The sequence below is a fragment of the Bos grunniens genome, chromosome 10, assembly GCF_055505025.1.
Source record: "Bos grunniens cultivar Pamir isolate PY7600 chromosome 10, Bosgru_T2T1.0, whole genome shotgun sequence".
Classification (NCBI taxonomy): Eukaryota; Metazoa; Chordata; class Mammalia; order Artiodactyla; family Bovidae; genus Bos; species Bos grunniens.
The window spans coordinates 59,562,113-59,581,596 of NC_141174.1; the positions used below are offsets into that span (position 1 = coordinate 59,562,113).

Sequence of the window (19,484 nt, forward strand, 5' to 3'; positions counted from 1 at the left end):
AGTTCTAGGGAAGAATGTGTTCTGTTTCTTTTTCCAGCTCCTAGAAACCACCTATATTCCTTGACTCATGCCCCCTTCCTCCATCTTCAAAGCCAGCAGCATAGCATCTTTCAATCTCTTTCTGACTCTGATCCTCCTGTTTTCCTCTTATAAGGGATCCTTGTGATTAAATCCCTTGGGCCCACCTTGGTAGTCCAGGATAATGTCCCATCTCAAGATCCTTAATTTATTCACATCTGTAAAGTTCCCTGTGCCATATTAGGTGACATAGTCACAGATTCTGGGGATTATGACATGGACATTTTTTTGGCAGGTCATTATTCTGCCTACCACACTCTGGGAGAAAAATATTATTCTTGTTATTCCCACTCTACATATGGCAAAATGGAGCCCAGGAGAGGATAAATGATGTGTCAGGCCTGAGCCTTTCAGCTCCAGTGCCCAGCGCAGTACATTTTGATGCTGACATTAAAACAGTGCTATTTGCACTCAACCAATAGGAGGGAAAGAGAGAAAACTATCCTAAGTCTATTTGCTAAAAGTCTGAAAACAGCTTGTGGAAGCAGTACTGTGTAGCTGCTTCACGTATTCATCCAGAAACCCCAGGCAGAAATAGGACTTCTAACACTTTCAAAGAGTCACATTAGAGTTTCGTTCTAAAGAATAATATTCCTGCTTTAAGAAAGAGATGTGGGAATGGCTGTCATTCCTTAACACACACACACACACACACACACACCTGCCCAGGCTGAGGTTCTCCCCAGTGTGGACGTTTTTCAGCTGGCAGTGACCAGTTGCTGCCTGGGAAGGAAAAGGATGTCAGAGCTGCATCTCTGAGGTCCTGGAAGGACCCCACCAAGTGAGATCTGGAACTGGGAGCCCTGCTCAGGTTGAAACCAAAGAGCTACTTATTCACAGAAGCTCTCAGCCCTCCAGATCTCTACTGTGAGGCCAAGTGGGAAGAATAATCAGTGATCAGGAGAGAATTAGGCTGTAGATAAGGCTGTAAATTCCAGCGCTGCCCACATACAGGAGCTCAGAGCACAGAGAAAATGTGCTCTCAAGCATCCTCTTTCTTGAACATCCACAGGAGCCACCTGCCCAACACTTTCCAGGATTGTTTTATCTAATGACAACTAAAGGGTTGGGATTCTTGAAATGATATCTTAGAAATTGCTTTCTAAAAAGGGGACATAGAAGAGGTTATTCATAAAGATTAAAATGCCCTTTTCTCCCCCGTTAGATTCTCAGCATCACAGTTCCCTTTCAAGTGTGATAGCGCCTTCTCCCACACATCATAGGAAATAACCCAGAGAATAGTCAGTGATGCAGGCAGAATGTTGGCAGAATGTAGGCCCAGCATGACCCCAGATGCCTTTGTTCACAACCTCTTTGCAGATACTTTATAGTAATCAGGGGCCGGGGTAGCTACTGTACTCTTAAACCTTGCTTCGCTAAGACATCCCCCATCCCACAAGAGAAGATGTGACCTTGTGGGAGAAAAAGAACCTCACCTGCTCTCAGTCCACCCATCCCATGTGGCCAGAATCCCAAAGGGTAGGGTAATGTGTTTGCCTTTCAATCTGTATCCACCACAGTCCCGAGAACTACTCTATATATAGATAAGAAAGATTCATCCTCAGTATAATGCAGGGTTTGGAGAATGATAATTAGATCATCCACACAAAGCTGGGTCACCCCTGAGACCTCCAATACATGCCCCATGGCCTATAGCATCAACCTTACATTTTATACATTTCCAAGGCACAAAAGAGACCAATGACCTTACCACCCCCAAAATTGTATCCACCAGGAATTGATCTGCCTGTGTCCTTATCCAATCACATCACAGCTGGTAGTGTGACTTAAATGAGTTCCTTAATCTTTCTGGACTTCAGGGTTTTGTTTTTGTTTGGGGGGCAGGGTGTTGTTTGTCTCTAACACTTTAAACTTAGAACAGATGATCTCTAAATTCTTTACAATTAATACACCCTGGTTTTCTTCAAAATTACTGCTGAAAGCTGTTAATTATTTCAGTAAATGCTATGAACAAGTGTAGCCACCTCCCGTATCCTCCAGGGGTATAGTGGTTCTTAGAGGCTGCCTGTGATACTGAAAATTCAACACTAATAGGAATAGTTAATAAAGGATCAAATAAAGAACAGTATATGGTCCACTGGAGATATTTCCTGTCTGCCTGTGCTTTACTCTTTCTCACTCTGAGCATCAGCCCACCACCTCCCCCCAAAATTGTGTTTACTTAGAAGAATATGCATTTCCAGGACAAATTCTTCAAGGTAGGTAAATCATACTTGAACAAATTTGGGTAGATTTTACAAAATCCAAAGTGAGAGGCATAATGATAGCTTTCAAAGCCCAGAGAAAAAAGAGATTTTGTTCCTTTTAATTTTGACAACATGTATGACATCCAGGGAATTTCCTGATTTTTCATAGGACTGAATTGGATCCAAACCCTATTTTTGCTTCTGGGGAATGCACTTTGTATCTGACCATCTGGGGAGCAGTTTAGTCCTTTGGAATCTTTTGCATCCACTCTTTTGTATTAATAGTTTCCTTATAAATAATTACCTGATGTTCTAAATTGGAATGGAGGACTTGGTGACAGAGTGTGCAACTGTCCCATGGTGGAAAGAGGGTGTTTCATTTCTTCTTTTAAAAGGAGCTTTTCAAAACAGATTTGTTTCTCACTTCTCAACTGCAATTAATGCCACACTTAAGAAAGATTAAAATACCACCTTTCATTGTAAATTATGTACCAGTGGGATATAATTGTGACTTGGGGTGCTTATTAGATCATTTAAGGAAACTTCGCCTTCTTCATTCATTTCTTGGTCTCTTTAAATTCCTCCCAAGAAAACAAATTATTTTACAGCTTGTTTATAATTGAACTGGAACTCATCTTTAATGCTGCTTGTGCAACTTGTAGTGACATATTTTGCCTTATTTAGCTCTGAAATACAACCATTTTGTTGAACTAGTATCCAAAGGCTGCTTAAGTTATGAAGCTTTTCATACCAGACAGGATGATAACCAAGAATTCTACAAGAGCATAAAGGAAGCTGGGTTAATGTACGTTGTCATAAGGAACCCCTGTCAATTTGCTTTTCCTCTTTGGATTCCAAAATTAACACCTCAAAGACTACACATTTCCAAAGAGTCTGCAACACCCATAGAAATCTCTAGTGCACTGTACATGTTGAAATCAGTCAAGAAATTCTGTCTTCAAAAGTGTAAAAATCAATAGTATAAGACAGATTCTCTCTAAATGTTTCCTATTTAGTTACTCAGTTCTAATACAGTGTCTGCTAATGAAAAAATAAAATAAATATTCAGTAAGTCAAAAAGAGATACACCACTTAAATATCCTTTTTTTGCCTCAAACCCAAAACTCAGTAAATAATGTTTGATCCCCAGTCAATCTTTGCTTTGATAATTCTTGATTGTTTCTTTCAAGCAGAGGCCCCAACTCCAGAATCAGCCAGTTCCAGATGGAAAGAGAAAACAGTCCAGGCAAAGACCAGAGGAGAATGATGCTCATTGACCAAGTTGAGGGAAAGTGTGTCCTGACACATTCCCATTATAAACACAGTCCCTCTCCCAGAGTTACTGATATGCCCAAAATTGCTACACCAGTATTCAGCTGGTGTTCTGTTTTCCCTTGCTGTTTTGGCTAAATTGCTTTTGCTTACCAAAGCTCTTCAGCAGACAGGATCACTACATGTGATGAAACATAAGAAATTTAAAATATTTAAGGAGCTATTTGTCTTTCTCTAGTGACCAATGTATTAAAAATTAATAATAATTATCCTGAATATTAGCTATGACCTAAAACATAGCCTCATATCATGTATTCTGAAAAAAAAACACTAACCCAATTCCTCTTTGTCATGACTAATAGAATATTAATGGCTGAAAAGCCTTCTCCAGATCTCAGTAGTTGTGCTTTGAGGGAAAGTAAGGAAGTCAGTTTAGATCCTTTCTGCATCCCAGGGTATAAAACAGAATACACACCATAGATACCTGTGTGTATGCTCAGTGTGAGTTGTGTGATTTGGCTAAACATGAGTGTAGCATTACTGTTCCCAATATTGTCTTATTGTCTTTGGTTCACGTCTTTGAACATGTCCAGAGGGGCATGATGAGGAGAGTAAAGATTTGAGATCCATACCTTAGAAGAAAGATTGGAAATCAACTCTGTTTATCCCAGAAAAGTGATTATTTTTAAAGAGAACCATGACTGCTCTTGAATATGGCCTCAGTAATGCTACACTTGAGAAGTAGGGCTCCCAAAATGGTATATCCAGAACAATGTAAGCAATAACTACAACAGGAGGAGGCTGCCCAGAGGCCATGAGATCCCTAACCTAGAGGATTTCAAGGGGAAGCTTATTATTGCTGCTCAGATGATATCAAGATAAGTGTCTTCCCTCTAAGACTCCTGCAACCTAAGGTATTATCAAATGGTTTAGATGACCTATAGGCAACTGACCTGACATTTGCACCCTATGCCTAGGGAGAAAGGCACAAAGCATCTTGCTGGGATCAAATGCTCGCTCTCGCTCTCTCTCTCTAGCTCTCTCTCTCTCTCTCTCGTGCTTCATTTGGACAGTTTTCATGAAGCAGTAGGACTTTTTTTTTAAACTTCTTAGAGAAAATGGGGCAGCAGTACAAGGTAAGAGCCCAGCTGGTAGGGTATGGGAGACCACAGGTAAGAAAAACTCAGAGCAGAGATGGAGTGATTGGGTAACATGGATATTAAGTAAGCTTGCCTGAATAGAGAACATGGCTCAAGACTAAGAGGACTCAAGGAAAATTGGATCATCAATAATGGTTCACATAAAAGGATAGAAAAACTAACCATTCTAGTGTTCAGTTACTAACCCCATGAATAACCATAGCTGCCCTCAGCCCCCATCCTGCAGAGTGGTCCCATCACCAACTCTAGGTGCTTCTTCCTGGTGCTGAGAATAGAAGAGGTGAGTATGATGGGGTTGGTTTTGCTTCCTGAGTCTGGATATAGTACACGTCTCTTCACTGGTTTTCAGATGATTACTTGGGGGTTCAGTATACTCCAGAATTCATTTTATTATATATGGCCTTTTCCTTAATTATTGGAGAAACAAGTATTTTAAATATAATGAATTAGCTGTTACCACCTGGTGAAAGATACATTTCTAAGAAAATTCTTGTTAAAAATATTTTACTGTGATAAATACAGTTGTAAATTCTCCCCCTAAAAGATGCCCATATTAGTTTGTGGTGTTGTGCAATTGTCTTTCAACTTTTTCTATTAAACTAAAAGACTAATTCTACTTTGAGATAATTATATCATAAATCATTTCTTAACAAGAAATAGTCACACATGCCAATTTATTCCAACCATGTGAAGTTTAGGTAGAAGAAAATTGGAATGTATTATTGGGAACACAATGCCTCAGCTCCATAAATAGCAGTTTCTTTTCTCTGAAAACCTTGTTTGTACTTTTCTTATTAAAGAAAAGAAAAAAAACTTGCCCCAAACTAAAGAAAAAGTAGCCTGAAAAGCTAATTTTAATGTTATAAGTTCAAAAATGAACATGAGGCTGGGTTGGCAGTATTGAACTGAAACCTGCCAGTGCCCTGCTCTGAGCTTCTCGAATAGGATCCCACTCTGCACACGTATGCTACACTGAGCATGCATGGAATAGCATTTTGATACAATAAGGATATGTTCGGTACAGAGGAACATGCTAATAGACTCAAACCAGAAACATATTCCCAGGAACACTTTAGCCACCAAAACGAAATTATTGTTTCAATGAGAAGAAATTTCCTTTGTGGTTTTGGAACTAGAATACTACCATCATGCTCTCTGTATTTCCTGAATTGTTACTATCAAATTGAGTTCTAAGATGTCCCCAATTGGTAAAACATGTGTCTCTGACTAGATCACTCTACAGCCTACAACCACCTATTAACAAATGAGAAAGGAATGATTTCAGTAATTTAGAGGTGAGAAACTACCTCTAAATTACTTTAAATTCTAAAAGTAGATGAAGCAATTGATATGTCATTACTATGGTATAATAGCCATCTTCATTCCAGACCTGACTATCTGAAAATAAAGACATTTTTGCCAATAAAGACCAATGTACCTCACCACTGCCCGTGGTCGTTTATTCTTAGAGAACCAGAGATATTCAAGGGCACCCCTAAGGGCTGATCTTAATTCAGAAACAAAGGTAAGGCTCCTTCCCTGGTTACTTGTTCAGCCCACTGTCCTTCTCTGATTTAAAGAGCAAGTCTTGGATATGCTGGTATAGAAAAACCATCTTGTCCATTTAGAAACAGAAATATATATATTGAGAGAAAAGGGAACATATGGAACAGCACAGAGTTAGTAAAAACCATCACCTCCTAAATAGAAACCTTTTCAGAGACCATTGTTCTACAAATAGTAATACCCAACAGATGTGAAGAGGGTAAAGTATTGATCTCTTGGTCATCAATGGGTTAATTTAAAGTTTCTAAGTTCAGCTCTAAAGATATTTAATTAAAAGGAAACTTCCAATACTTTCTGTACCCGTAAAAATCAAGGGAAAATGAAGACAATCGTTTGTGATGTTTGAAGTGTCCTCTGGTTTGAGTTCTGTCCTGCCGAGAATTCCCTAAACCACATTGGCCTCGATGGGGTGGATGAGGCTTTGTGAAAATGCATTCGTGAGGCAGGTCTTGGGGAAGCGTGCCCGGCAGGTGGCAGATTTCTGATCTCTAGTTTGCATTGATCTTACATTTAGACACAGACTCAGAAGAACAGACAGTCCCTTTTCCAGTGCCTTCGGAAAGATTGCCGCTCCGTAGAATGAGTCCTTTCTCCTCCACCCTTAATCTACAACCCAGCTTCCCCGGGAGAGCCTACTTTGATTTCCGATCCTCACCCCACCAGCTGAGCTTGCATTCCTCTTTACAGTCTCTCAATGCACCGGGTGAGCCGAGCTCGTCTGACCTCTCCTCTTGATCTCTGTGCCTTGAAGGCATCTCGGAAATACCTGTTTTGTTCTTGCTATTCATGTGTGTGCGGAGGGCAGTGAGCTAATCTCTATGTCTGTGGCCTGCTTCCGGTATGAGGAGCATTTGGATGATGGGAGATTTGTGGCATTCATGTTTGTGTGCTGTGAGGATTAACATCGAGCTGTGGTCAGTGTATATAATGGTGTTGAAAAGTGATGAGTGAAGTGGTTCTTTTTGCACAAGCTGGTACCACCACCGTGGGAACCCTGCTCTGTCATCACATGCCATGGTGTAGCACGCACAGGTGCTGGCTGAGGGGAGGCTGTGGCCTTAGTTTGGAGGTTTGCAACCCTGCTGTATCCAGGAAACCAGCTGTGTCTGGGAGACTGGATCAGTGCATCCAGCCTGGAGTGGTCTGATTAAACATAGACTCAAGAGATCTTTACTGAAAAAAGTAAAAAACTTGCCAACAGCAGAATGCATCATGCAAAGCAGGCAAACCAGAGAGCAGAAAGTATTTTCTGCAAAAGACTTGCTCACTGGTCAGACAGTGTACTCAAGGCTGATTTTTTTCTAAGCAAAGAGAAGGGACAATCACCAGCTAAATCAGAAAGCCTTAACTAGCCTAAGGCCCAAAGATGGGAGTCTCTGAGAAGTTAGGCCTCCGGAAGTTTCCCACAGCTGAGAGGGTTGTGACAGGGTTTCAGGTTTCAAGTTGGACTGGTGATACTATTCCGTGAACTCTGTCTAGAAAATAGAATCTTAAAATATCTAAGACGCAGACCTATTTGATCTCTTCAGGACTATATTGTAATCAGGGCTACACATGATGCACATTTTACATTTCCAGAGGCTTCTTTTGTTTGTTATTTTATTCTGTTTGCTCATCCCACATCCTGGAATGAAGAAGGCCACAGCATGACAGTGCAAAAAGGATGCAGGGACTTCAAGCTCTCTTTAAAATGACTGTTTTTCTTTGTGCTTTTATGTTTCTTCTTGTTTCTCTGTGCACTATTGGCTTTTAAACATGCTTTGTTATGGAACTCTCTCCACTTGTGTCTAATGTACTGAAATAATGTTATAGTCTTTGTAATGTATATTGTCTCAAGAATAAAATGAAATGTGGGTTTGGGGATATTTGATGGCTGTATTTGACACCATTGTTGTATCTTTGAACCTTAAATGTACGATGGTGTATTTAAAGTAGTGTAAAAAGATTTCAGAAAGCTTGTTTTGACAAAGATTTGCACAAGGCATGATTCATTTAAAAAATTTTAAAGCCCTATTCACATTCTGCAGATTTATTTCCAAAGCTGGATGAGATACAGTTTTAAAACTCCATGTGTTCCATATTCACTAAGTTCTCACCTGTGAATAGGAACTGAGATGATAATTGATAGAAACTAAACAAGTTGTCTGCCATTTTTGCAAATGAATCCATCTCAGAGAAAAATAAAGTAACCAAAAGTAAGGTCATAATCTTTACATTGTGCTTTTAACTCAATCATTAGTCCCTTCTAAGGTGCTTTCTTAATTCTTTTAAAATTCTTTTCATTCAGTGTATTATCCTTCATTTAGCACATAAAGGCCTGACTGAGTTGAAAAAAAAATTAAATGATCCTTTCTAGGAGATATCCTAGTGCTCATCAAAAACACATTTCAGTCACTGACACCACTTTAAATTGTAGCTCACACGACTTTGAACATTTTAAGACTAGAATGCTTCATCCACCCTGATGAAGCCTCTCATGGAAGAGGTAAGAGTATCCAAATATTAAGGAGGGGAAGGTGGGTGCAAGAGTTCCACAGGTGATTCTAATGTATCTCTGAGGTCACTCCACCCCATCAGCCTTCATGCTGGCTCCCCTCCCTTAGGCGAAAAGGATGAGGTAGTAAAACAATCTGAAAAAGACAGGAGGTCATTTTTGTTTTTCTACATTTATTTCATGTCATTATTAATAATTACCAGATGTCTTTAATAACATATGGATTACACCACATATTTAATTCTATAATTATCATTTGACTCAGGCCCAAGTCACGGTAAAGGCCTTTTGGCACAACCAGAGTTAGAAGAACATGGAATAGTGATGTAGAATGGAGCTTTATCAAGATCCAGTGGTTTCTCCACTTCAACTGGATGAATTTTTCTTGTTTTCTTCTGAATATGAAAACTTTACTGGAAAAGGTTAAACTTAGAAGATGATAAAAAATTTAAGCTCTGCAGTTTAGAAACAATCGGAGGAGACTTTATTAAATTAAAAAAGAAAAATCTACTATTCATTTTGAAAGAGCAGAGAAGCAGTTTTTACTCCAGCAAGTAAACTAACATAAAAAGGGCTTTGGTTTTTCATGAATCAGGCCTCTGGTGACTACTCAGCTGGTGCTTTTTACGTGTATACAAATAATCTTTATTGAATTGGTTGTTGTTTCATAGCTTTGATGTGTAGTATTTCTTTATAGGATGCAATTTTGAGACACAATCTGCATCTTACTCTCAATTAGGCAAGTATACCTATTGTAATTGTTATCTTTTACTTATGTGCTTGGTATGCTCCATTCCCTTCACAAAATAAATGGTAGCAGCTTATTCTATGTCAATAAAATTGTTGAATTGTCATTCAAATCCCATTATAGCAATTTCTCTCATACTTAGAAAAAATGAAAAAGATGCCTGTATTTTTAAATGTTGTACCTCAAAGAAGATTACTTTTCCCCCAGATTTCTTGTACAACAATGCAAGCACTCATTATAAGCAGAAAACTTGTGGGCAAAAGGTACTAATCAGACCAATGGCTGTAGTGTACGCAGTTTTAAACTTAGCCCTTTTTTGGTGTTAGTCTATCAAAAGAGACATGTATTCTTATCAGTGTCAATTTTGCCTCCTATTTCTCTCTCCCATGCTTTTCACTTGGAATGACAACAGTTGACATTAAAAAGCTGTTGGCAGGTATGGAATAACCTTACTCTGTTACCAATAGCAAAGACCAAAATGCATGTGAGGTGGTTCACAGGTTTGATAAATCAGCGATTCCGCCTGTCTGGAGGAGGTTCTTCGTAGGTGGCATTTAGAACCTGGGCACAGCACTGTATACAAAGACATCATTCGATCTGCACCTAATCGCCAATACTTTTTACATTTTAAGAATAACACTCACACCATATCTGTGATGAAGGAAGCAACCAGTCTTACATCCAAGTCTCAGTCACTCGTGAGAATTAGTTTCTGTTGCTGATAGCTCCAAAGCTTCTGAGTTTTCACTAACACTGAGGAAATTTTCAAAACAACTAAATTGAGCACTTCTGTTGAAGGAGTATTTCCATATTTCACTGAGTGTGTTTTATCCCTCCTCCATCTAGGACTCTAGTTACTAGCCTCCCCGTCTCAGGGTTACACAGGCATCTTAGTGCATCCCTCTTCCCTTATGTCTCTGGTGTACTGTTCTGCCAGTCACTGGGTGAAGGGACTTGATGCCACTTCACTCCCGGATCACCTGGTTGGGAGTGCAGTCTGAGCCAGGTAACCCCTGCTGAATCGGTCGTGTGTCATCCATCTGTTTCTGGGTGCAGAGAGCCCCAGGTCCCAGGACGTGCCCCCTGTCTGCTCACTCATGGCCCCTTCTGGCTCTGGACACTTCCTTCCCGCATGGAAGCATGAAAATGGGACAAAACACTCCTCTCCTGCCCAGGAGTAAATTATGGTGTGAACTCGTTGGGTCCGTCTTAGTAACCAACCACCCTCCCCTCTGTTGTCCCCAGTGGCCTGGTTTGCTTTCGACCCTGGCTCGGCACACTCTGACATCATCTTCTCCAATGACAACCTGACTGTGACCTGCAGTAGCTATGATGACCGCGTGGTGCTGGGGAAGACCGGTTTCTCCAAGGGCGTCCACTACTGGGAGCTGACAGTGGATCGCTACGACAACCACCCCGACCCTGCCTTCGGTGTGGCTCGCATCGACGTGATGAAGGATGTGATGTTAGGAAAGGACGACAAAGCTTGGGCAATGTATGTGGACAATAACCGGAGCTGGTTCATGCACAACAACTCGCACACCAACAGGTACCCTGCAGCCCCGCGCAAGCAAGCCTTCTTCATGTTGGCTTCTGGTCCAGAACAATAGCCCAAGTTCAGAGACCTATTAAATAGACAACATGAAGGAAGTCGGGCAGGCCATCTTTATTAAGTAGACCTTCTACTGCTCTTAGCCGAGTCCATCCTGGTGTTTTGCTTTTTGCATAATGATAGGGACATGAGCACTTTCTTAGACCCCTCATTGCTGTAGTCCACTTAGGGCTGCAAACTAAGAATCCTCATGAATATCCATTATAGAAAAACATTCCAGGATTCTAAAACACAGTCTTAAAACTTACCAGAAAAGCACTTGTGTACAAGATACTCAGTTTTTCTGAACATCAGTTTCCAAATCCACAAATTAGGAAAATCATATTTTTCCATGCAGAAATGTTCCCATGATTAAATGAGACATGCAAAAATGCCTCCCATCAGAAGCATCTGAAAATAGAAGCCACTGTTCTTATCATTATCAGTGCCACAGTTAAGTGGTATTGAGCACTTTAATTTAAACTAAATCTTATGGGTTTGTTTAAATTTATGATATATTTAAATCTTATGGATGCCAGTTTGGATAGTTTTATAGTTGAAGATTGAAGAACCCTCTTACTATTTTATGGATTCAGAGCACCCAGTTTGCTGGGGAAAAAGAACGCAGGAATTGTTTTCAGTTTTCCTTTACCACCAAAATCTAGGCAATTATAATTTAACTCGTACCTATAATATTTTCTCTAGACTTCCTTTTTCATTTGGTTTGTGTTTTCTTCCTCAAATGTATTTTTCACAAATTTTCTAGGTGGAGAAGTGTCTTTTAGGAACCTTTTAGGTTCCTAAAGACATCTTTTAGGATGTCTCAAATACATCCCCAAGTTACATTCTTATCGGTGTCTGGAATGGGGGTGTGGGAGACTACAGCTATATTCAGTCAGAAGGAAAGTGAGTCGTGCAGTGGTAGGCAGTGGGCTCCACTGTCTCGGCTTCTTCTGTGTGGTCATCACTGCCTCTCTTCTAGCAAGTAGGTCTCCTAGGGCCTCCACTTCTTCCCTTGGGTAGTTTCTCTACGTCTGCATTCAGTCATGCTTCGTTCACTGTCCCTTGAAGTGAGCACGTGTTGCTGGCCAAAATTATGGCCTTCTCTGCCCGCCAAAGCCGGATGAAAAATACAGAGACAGAGTTTGAAAGAAATAGAAAGGTGGCTCCAAATTCTCAGCCAGTGGAAAGGGGAACACAGCAGGCTCATGCCTCCCCCACCGTGGGGAGTCTAGGGGCTTCTATAAGATGGGGAACAAAGGTGTTAGGATCTTGATTTCTTCCTCTTGCATTGTTTCCAAGGCAGTCATACTGGCTGGTGTCAGTAACCCAGTGCCTGAGTCTGGCAGTTCCATGGCTCTGTGGCCTTCTTTCTGATGTGTAACTACAACAGGAAGAGTGTTATAAGGGTAAACACCAGATAGCATAGAGTCAAAGGAAAAATAGGTGTGAAGTGTAGTTCCTGCAGAGTTAGGGGGCAAAAGAAGCAAACTTAGTTACAGAGTTAGGAGCAGTTAAAGTGAAAAAAAAGCTAGGATTGTTCAGGCCTGCTCAGGCCTGCTCACGCCTGCTCACTGTTCTCTTTATCTTCCTGCTTCTCAGGAACAGGAAAGAAAAAGACTCACTCCTCATTTTTTCCCTTTTCACTTGCAACACACACATGCCATTCCAGCCTGGTCTCAAATCCTACTATGTGTAGAGAAGCTGTTACCTTCAGGGATTCACATTTGAGGGACCCTCTGTCGCCAGCTCTGATGCCATCATCCATGTACCCCACTTACTTTTCCCTTTCAACTTCTTTATTTTGGAATGAAGGGGTAATAACGCAACTGCCATACTATACAGAGAAACAGTTTCTTAAAGCAGAACACGTCGCCTTGCATATAAACTGCATGGCACCAGGGCCGTCATTGCTGAAACTGAGAAATTGCCAAGACACCATTGATACCCCGGCGTTTTTAACGGCTGTGCACAGTCTGTGTTCTGCATCCCAAGGGGAAAAGAAAAACGCTCTCACGTGTCTGTGAGGCTGAAGTTCAGTACTGCTGGATCTCAGTGAGGAGGAAAAGGACAGATCTGATTGTCTAGGCTTAATGGCTTTTGTGAAACCATCAGTTAAAGCATAAGACACAATTTGTTTCCAGTGACAATCACTCCAGCTCCTAGAGTATAATCATGTCACCTTACGGAGAGGAGATTCCTCTTCTTCAATGCCATTTTATGGAGAGCCTCCAGCTTCTCAATTCAATTTCAGTATGCCCCAAATTCCCATCTTTCTGGGATGAGTTTTTCTGATTAATGGATAGCATGAGGCCCCAAATCTAATTTTTCATGCATGTGTTCTAGGTTCAGCTTAAGTGCCTCTTTACTTTGACTTTCAAATTAAATCATTTTGGATTGAATGACGCTTAATTCACAACTTGAGACACAGCTCTAGGCAAAGTTCTGATAGCCTAAAGGCTACTTTTTGTTCCCGGCCTTTGATGCTTGTGTCTCCATGTGGAGACTGTGTGTGAAGGGGTTCACTCTTAGCAACAGCAGAGCAGCGCAATGAACCTGTGCATTCTCAACAGGGGCATGAGAATTGGTTCAGGGAGCAAGCAGATCTTACTTTTTTATATACACGGGCTTCCCAGGTGGCGTGAGTGGTAAAGAATCCACCTGCCAATGCAGGAAACTTTATATAAAGCAGGAGACATAAGAGACGTGGGTTTGATCCTTGGGTGGGAAGATCCCCTGAAGGAGGGCCTGGCAACCAACTCCATTATTCTTGCCTGGAGAATACAGAATCCCATGGACCGAGGAGCCTGAAAGGCTATGATCCATAGGGTCACAAAGAGTCAGACATGACTAAAGCGACTGAGCACTGCACAACACAGCTATACATACAGCTCATAAGCAGATAAACAATATATCTGTGGCATTAAAATTGTATGTGAGGAGGGGTCACTAAGAGGAAAACTGTGTTAAAAGGCTTCAAGGGTAGGGTATGATAATTTTAAACAGATTAAGAAATACTGGTTTAACCATACAAACAGGGAACTTCTAGAAGGAGGACGGGCAAATGAATTCCCATGTTTTCTTTTTCCACAGAACTGAGGGAGGGATCACAAAGGGGGCCACGATTGGGGTCCTCCTCGACTTCAATAGAAAAACCTTGACGTTTTTTATCAACGACGAACAGCAGGGTCCCATCGCGTTTGAGAACGTGGAGGGCCTGTTCTTCCCGGCAGTCAGCCTAAACAGGAACGTGCAGGTGAGCGGCTGCTCCATTTGTGAGGCTGCCCGCGGGGCGGTGAGCTTAGTCCCCGACCTGGGAGGGCCCAGACCAAGACACGGAGGAGAGGGGATTGCGGGACGGGTCGGACGTGACAAGGGAGATAATTCCAGACCAGCATAAGCCCCTTCATTATATTTAGACACAGTTTGGTGAACAGCAGCGGGGGAAACTGGGATTCTCTTGTGGCAGGCTAATGACTGTCCTCCTGAGCCCTAGATTCCTCTCTAGTGGAAAGGAAACTCTTGAACCTGCTGGCCTGAAAGCAAATGAAATGACTGCCGCAAAGCCCCAGGAGTGCCTGAGAAGTGAAAGTGTGAGCCTGAGGTGCTAACAGGATGCTTAGAAATCTGGAGCTTCTCCACTGCAGTCTTATCACTTCTGTTAGGGAGAGAAAACATAGTCCCTGCCTGCAAGTTAGTTAGTAATGATTCTTTGTAAATATAAACAACAGGGTTTTCTTATTTGTTCATCCAATAAATGTCAACTGAGTACCTTTGATATGTCAGGCACTACTGAAGTATTGTAAGTATTGTTGTTTATCAGTGACAACACAGAAATGAAAATCTTGCCCTCTTAGAGCTTGCATTCGAGTTACAAGAGAAACAGTAAATAATACACACAATTGCTGTGTTAATTATATAGTATATTAGAAGACAGTATTGGAAAAGATCCTGATGCTGGGAGTGATTGAGGGCAAGAGGGAAGGGGGCAACAGAGGATGAGATGGTTGAATGGCATCACTGACTCAGTAGACATGAGTCTGAGCAAACTCAGGGAGTTAGTGAAGGACGGGGAAGCCTGGTGTGCTGCAGTACATGGGGTCGCAAAAAGGCAGACACGACTTAGCGACTAAACAACAACAACGGCAAGGCAATATGCAGTGGAGAGAAGACAAGGAAAGGGTAGGGGACCGAGAGTGCCAGGGTAGGGAGTGCAGTGGCAGTCTTAAGCAGGGTGGTCAGCATAGGTGGGCCTTATTGCAGTCACAGGTGAGCTGAGCCTTGAAGGAAGTGAGGGAGTGAGCTGGGTAAGGCTTTCCAGGCAGAGGGAACAGCCAGGGCAAAGAAGGTCCAGGAAACCATAGCTGGGGAAGATGGGGGGCGGTGGGAGAACAGATGAGGGCATGCGAGAGGGTGCCCTACCAGCCACTGCTGAGATGGGAGCGCTCACTTCCGTCTTGAGCTGGAACTCGACATTGGCTGTGAACTTCACTCAGCAAATGGCTGCCGAAAAATAGATAGGGCTTAAGTATCAACACAGTGCTCATGATTTTTGTTGTATACAGAACTACCATCTTGGGAGCTATTTTAAAAAACCATTGTTGTTTATAAGTATGTGTGCAGTAGAAGTGATTGCAACCCAGTGACCTCTGCCCTTCTCTCTTGCTGCAACTTGATGGGTTTTTCTGGAAGGCTGAAATCTAATCCATCAAGAGTTTGGCTCTACATTGGACCAAAGAAAGCCATAGATTTCCCTAGAAGTGTGTTTTGGAAAACACTCATTCAAAGTTTTCCGCTTTTTTAGCTGTTTCCCTTGCAAAGACTATTTTACTTAATGATCTTTAGAGGTTTCTGGGATGTTCTGAGTATCTTCAGAGAAAGACTCTTAGACTGGGGAAGACAGGGACAAGGTGGAGAGAGATGACAGACAGCACTGCAAGAAATGGTTCTAGCCTGATTGGTGCAGCCGTCCACTGAGGTCTGAGGTTAGACAGAAATCAGTGAAATAGTTTAAGTGCCCATGTCTCCTCATTCTTGGCAATCATCTAGGCCATCCCAAAGTGAAAGGCTTATCCTAATTGAAATAACTAGGGGACAAATAATAGGGGAAGGGTTGTCTGCTCATCTGTTCTCTATCCATGGATATGGCAGTGACCATTGCAATGCGGTCAAAAGGGTTTGCCACCTGCAAATCAATGCCTCATTCTTCAGTCATAAGGAACACAATCTCCCCAGAATTCTTTGAAGAGGCAGGTGGATTCGAATCATATTATCAAGTGTCTCCAGGATCAGGAAGCCCAGCATGGTGGCCAGGTTCTTAGCACAGGCTGAATTCTGCTGGAGATCTCTGTGATGTCTACTAGAACAGATGTTACAGAAAAGTGAACAGATCCCTTAGTGAGTTGGGTGGAGGGGGGCTCCTAAAGTGCCTCCAGGACTCACAGTCTCTTCCCCTAGGTCACGCTTCACACGGGACTCCAAGTCCCCGACTTCTACTCCAGCAGAGCATCAATAGCCTAAGAATGTGCCGTGGAGGCGCCAGCTGCCTGTTCTTACCTCCCGCCTGAGAGTGACTGCAAGGAGCTCAGCCAGACCTGGAGGGAGAGAGAGGAGGAGAAACGCTGGTCCTCATACCCACAGCGCCTCCACGCACACCCTTCCCCCCAGCCTCTCTACTGCTGTAAAGCCTGCTTTCTCTTCCATAGTCAGCAGTTCTAACCAACAGAGGACCTAGACAGCCCACCGTATCACTTTGTTTCCAAACCCAGATTTTGCTTTTATTTACATTAATTTTTATGTAGGTGAGTTATCTTTTGTTTTTCTTCTGATCGTGTCATTAATGAGTTACGAACTGGCACTGCCAAGAGAAAATTCTCCTAATAACTTGTTTCTTAAGCTCTCTGTCAAAGAGGTAGGTGGTAGGAAGAGGTAGGGAAGAATGAGCTGAACTTGGAGCTTGCCATTTAGAATGTTCTTAAGTGTTCTTGCCCTGTGACCTCTCATGCAGTGTTACCTCTGCATAGCTAGTCTTTTCAGCAATGAAAAGTTTTACTATCCATTGAAGCACAAAAATGATAGCTACACAACTGCATAGAGGTTCATAGCAGTGGAGGCTCAGAGGACATCTGGGTCATTAGGCGGGGTCAGAAACCCTGGTCACTGATTGAAACTGGAAAGTCTCTAAACATAGGCAGGCCAGGGGACGTCATGATTTGGTTCATTTATTTATCACAAGTTTTTAATTGAGAACCTATTATGGACCAGACACTGTTCTAGATGCTGGAGACACAATAGTGAATACACAGGTGTGGTCTCTGCCCTCCTGGAGCTTATATTGTCCTAGGAGAACAAACCAAAAATAAAATTATTGCAAACTGTTACTAGTACTAGAAAGGAAATAAAAAGGGCCAGAGATGCTCATTGGCAAGATCTTTCGGATCCCCCAGAATGATGCTAGAAATCCATACATTCTGGCCATAGCACCAGAAGCATACCAACTCAATGCCTTTCCAACTGTGCTATTTTAATTATGGTACCTGCTGCCATTCATCACAAAGCCCTTCTTTAGTAGAAATGATGTCAGCATTTGTATTTGTTAATGCTGCAGTGATACTAAGCCTTAAAAACCTAATGTGAAAAAAAAAAGTAACAACCAGAAGGAGGCGCTCTCGTTCTCTGTAATGGGGGATCTTAAATTGCAGCTCACAGCATTCCATTCTCAGGATTCACGCTCTTGTCTCCGTTTAGACTCACTTTCTGTGCCTGTCACAGGTGAACTCTCCATCCACTCAGCTGCCATTCACAACCCACCTTTCTGGACTAGTTCAAATAATGTTTGGAAGGAAAATGAAATTGTAGGTCACTGCTCTGCTCTTAACAGAGATAATAGCAAAATAGAAGAATAATAAACGTATTACTTCCATGTAGAGATAGACCTATATAAGCTTCCTTTCAGATTCTTTAGTTTGACATGAAGTTTTAGAAGACGTTGGACCTTGAAAGAAGTTCTGGTTAGTTGTCTAAATATTTGCCAGGGGGTCAAGAAATTCACCATGAAAGAAAAAAGTAACGAAAGGAAAGCAGTAGGATGGGAAAGCTAGCAAATTAAAGTTTTGGGCAAAAAGTAATATATGTAAATAGCTAATAGTTTACTTTTGTGCTTTATTTAGATTATTTCTATCTGCTGTGGTGTTTTTCTAATTAAGTGTACCTAATTTATTGAATGGGTGCTATCCTGTTTGTGTCCACCTTGGTTTTTCTTGGCTACAGAACCACTCTGTTGCAGGCCAACACTAATTTGATATTTGATTTACTCCAATGAGACTTGATGGCTGGGCCGCTGTAGACTCATAGTTACTCTTATTCTTTATTAAATCCATCCTGCTAATTAGATTTCTAGTGACTGGTAACACGTAGTTTACACAGAATTGCAATTATAGATGCATATAGCTCCTGTACTAGAAAAAAAATGGATATTTCTGGTGTACCAATAAATGATTTTTATGAGAGAACATTTTATGTCTCTTTAGAATATCGCAGTTTTTTTGCCTATTTGGGACGACACTTCACTTTTGTCAGAGCAATATTTCTTCAGCAAAGGGTCATTGGAAGGTCCCCCAGGACTGGGGAAAGCAAATGTACTTCATCCCATCTCCTCAGGAGCCTGGCATTGTCTCCTGGTGGTACTGACCTCCTCAGCCTTAACTTCATATAACATATTAATAGTTGATGCCATTAAGGGTATGCCTCCAAACACTGGGGACTTACTTTAACAAACTTGCTCCTAGAAGAGCCGCAAACTTGTCCTGCAAGATGGAATGTCACTGACTTTTTTTAACTTGGTTCCTTCACCATTTCTTAGAGCGGCTAAGTGATACGATTGTTTTTAAATAATTACACCATTGTTCATCTCCTTTGTTTATTAGCCTTTTAAAATGAACTGTCTTGGGTTTATATTAAAAGAAAAACATCATCTAAAAACATATTGAAAGCATGGATTAAATCCATTTTACCTGCCTTCATTAATCTAGATTGTTGTTCTAAGACTTGCAAATCTTCCAAGCAGTAAGCAGCCTAAACTGCAAGATGTTTGTGGCAGTTGTTTTCCAGAAACTTGGCATCAGCTGTTTCGAGTTGGAACTGAGTTTATTAAGACTGGATGGGACCACCGACCGACCCCTCAACTAGGCATATACAGGCAGGTGTCCCCTTGGTGACCTTTTGACAACAGAGGGCTGTAATTAGTTACACCTGGGCAGAATGACTGTTATCACAGCTTTTGGCAATCACCTTTCCCCCTACACCCCTCAATGTGCCCCATACCCTCCACATGCCCCTCCCCGTGCCCCTCAAGCCCTATGCCTCAGCC

The 19,484-nt window shown here is 41.7% G+C and overlaps 1 protein-coding gene across 11 annotated transcripts in view; it reads left to right on the forward strand.

The window, feature by feature from the left end:
* Positions 1–18,629, forward strand: part of TRIM9 (tripartite motif containing 9) — a 119,997-nt gene extending 101,368 nt beyond the window's left edge. For 3 of the 11 annotated variants that reach the window (XM_086321540.1, XM_086321541.1, XM_086321556.1), the window contains exons 8-13: positions 6,798–6,986; positions 9,475–9,516; positions 9,938–9,961; positions 10,771–11,074; positions 14,210–14,372; positions 16,574–18,629. In XM_086321540.1, coding sequence (XP_086177666.1) covers positions 6,798–6,986; positions 9,475–9,516; positions 9,938–9,961; positions 10,771–11,074; positions 14,210–14,372; positions 16,574–16,636 — 785 coding nt within the window. In that variant the 3' untranslated portion in view covers positions 16,637–18,629. The remainder of the gene's footprint in view (positions 1–6,797; positions 6,987–9,474; positions 9,517–9,937; positions 9,962–10,770; positions 11,075–14,209; positions 14,373–16,573) is intronic. The other 8 variants (XM_086321544.1, XM_086321545.1, XM_086321546.1 and 5 more) reach the window with 5 other exon arrangements.
* The last annotated feature ends 855 nt before the right edge of the window (positions 18,630–19,484 follow it).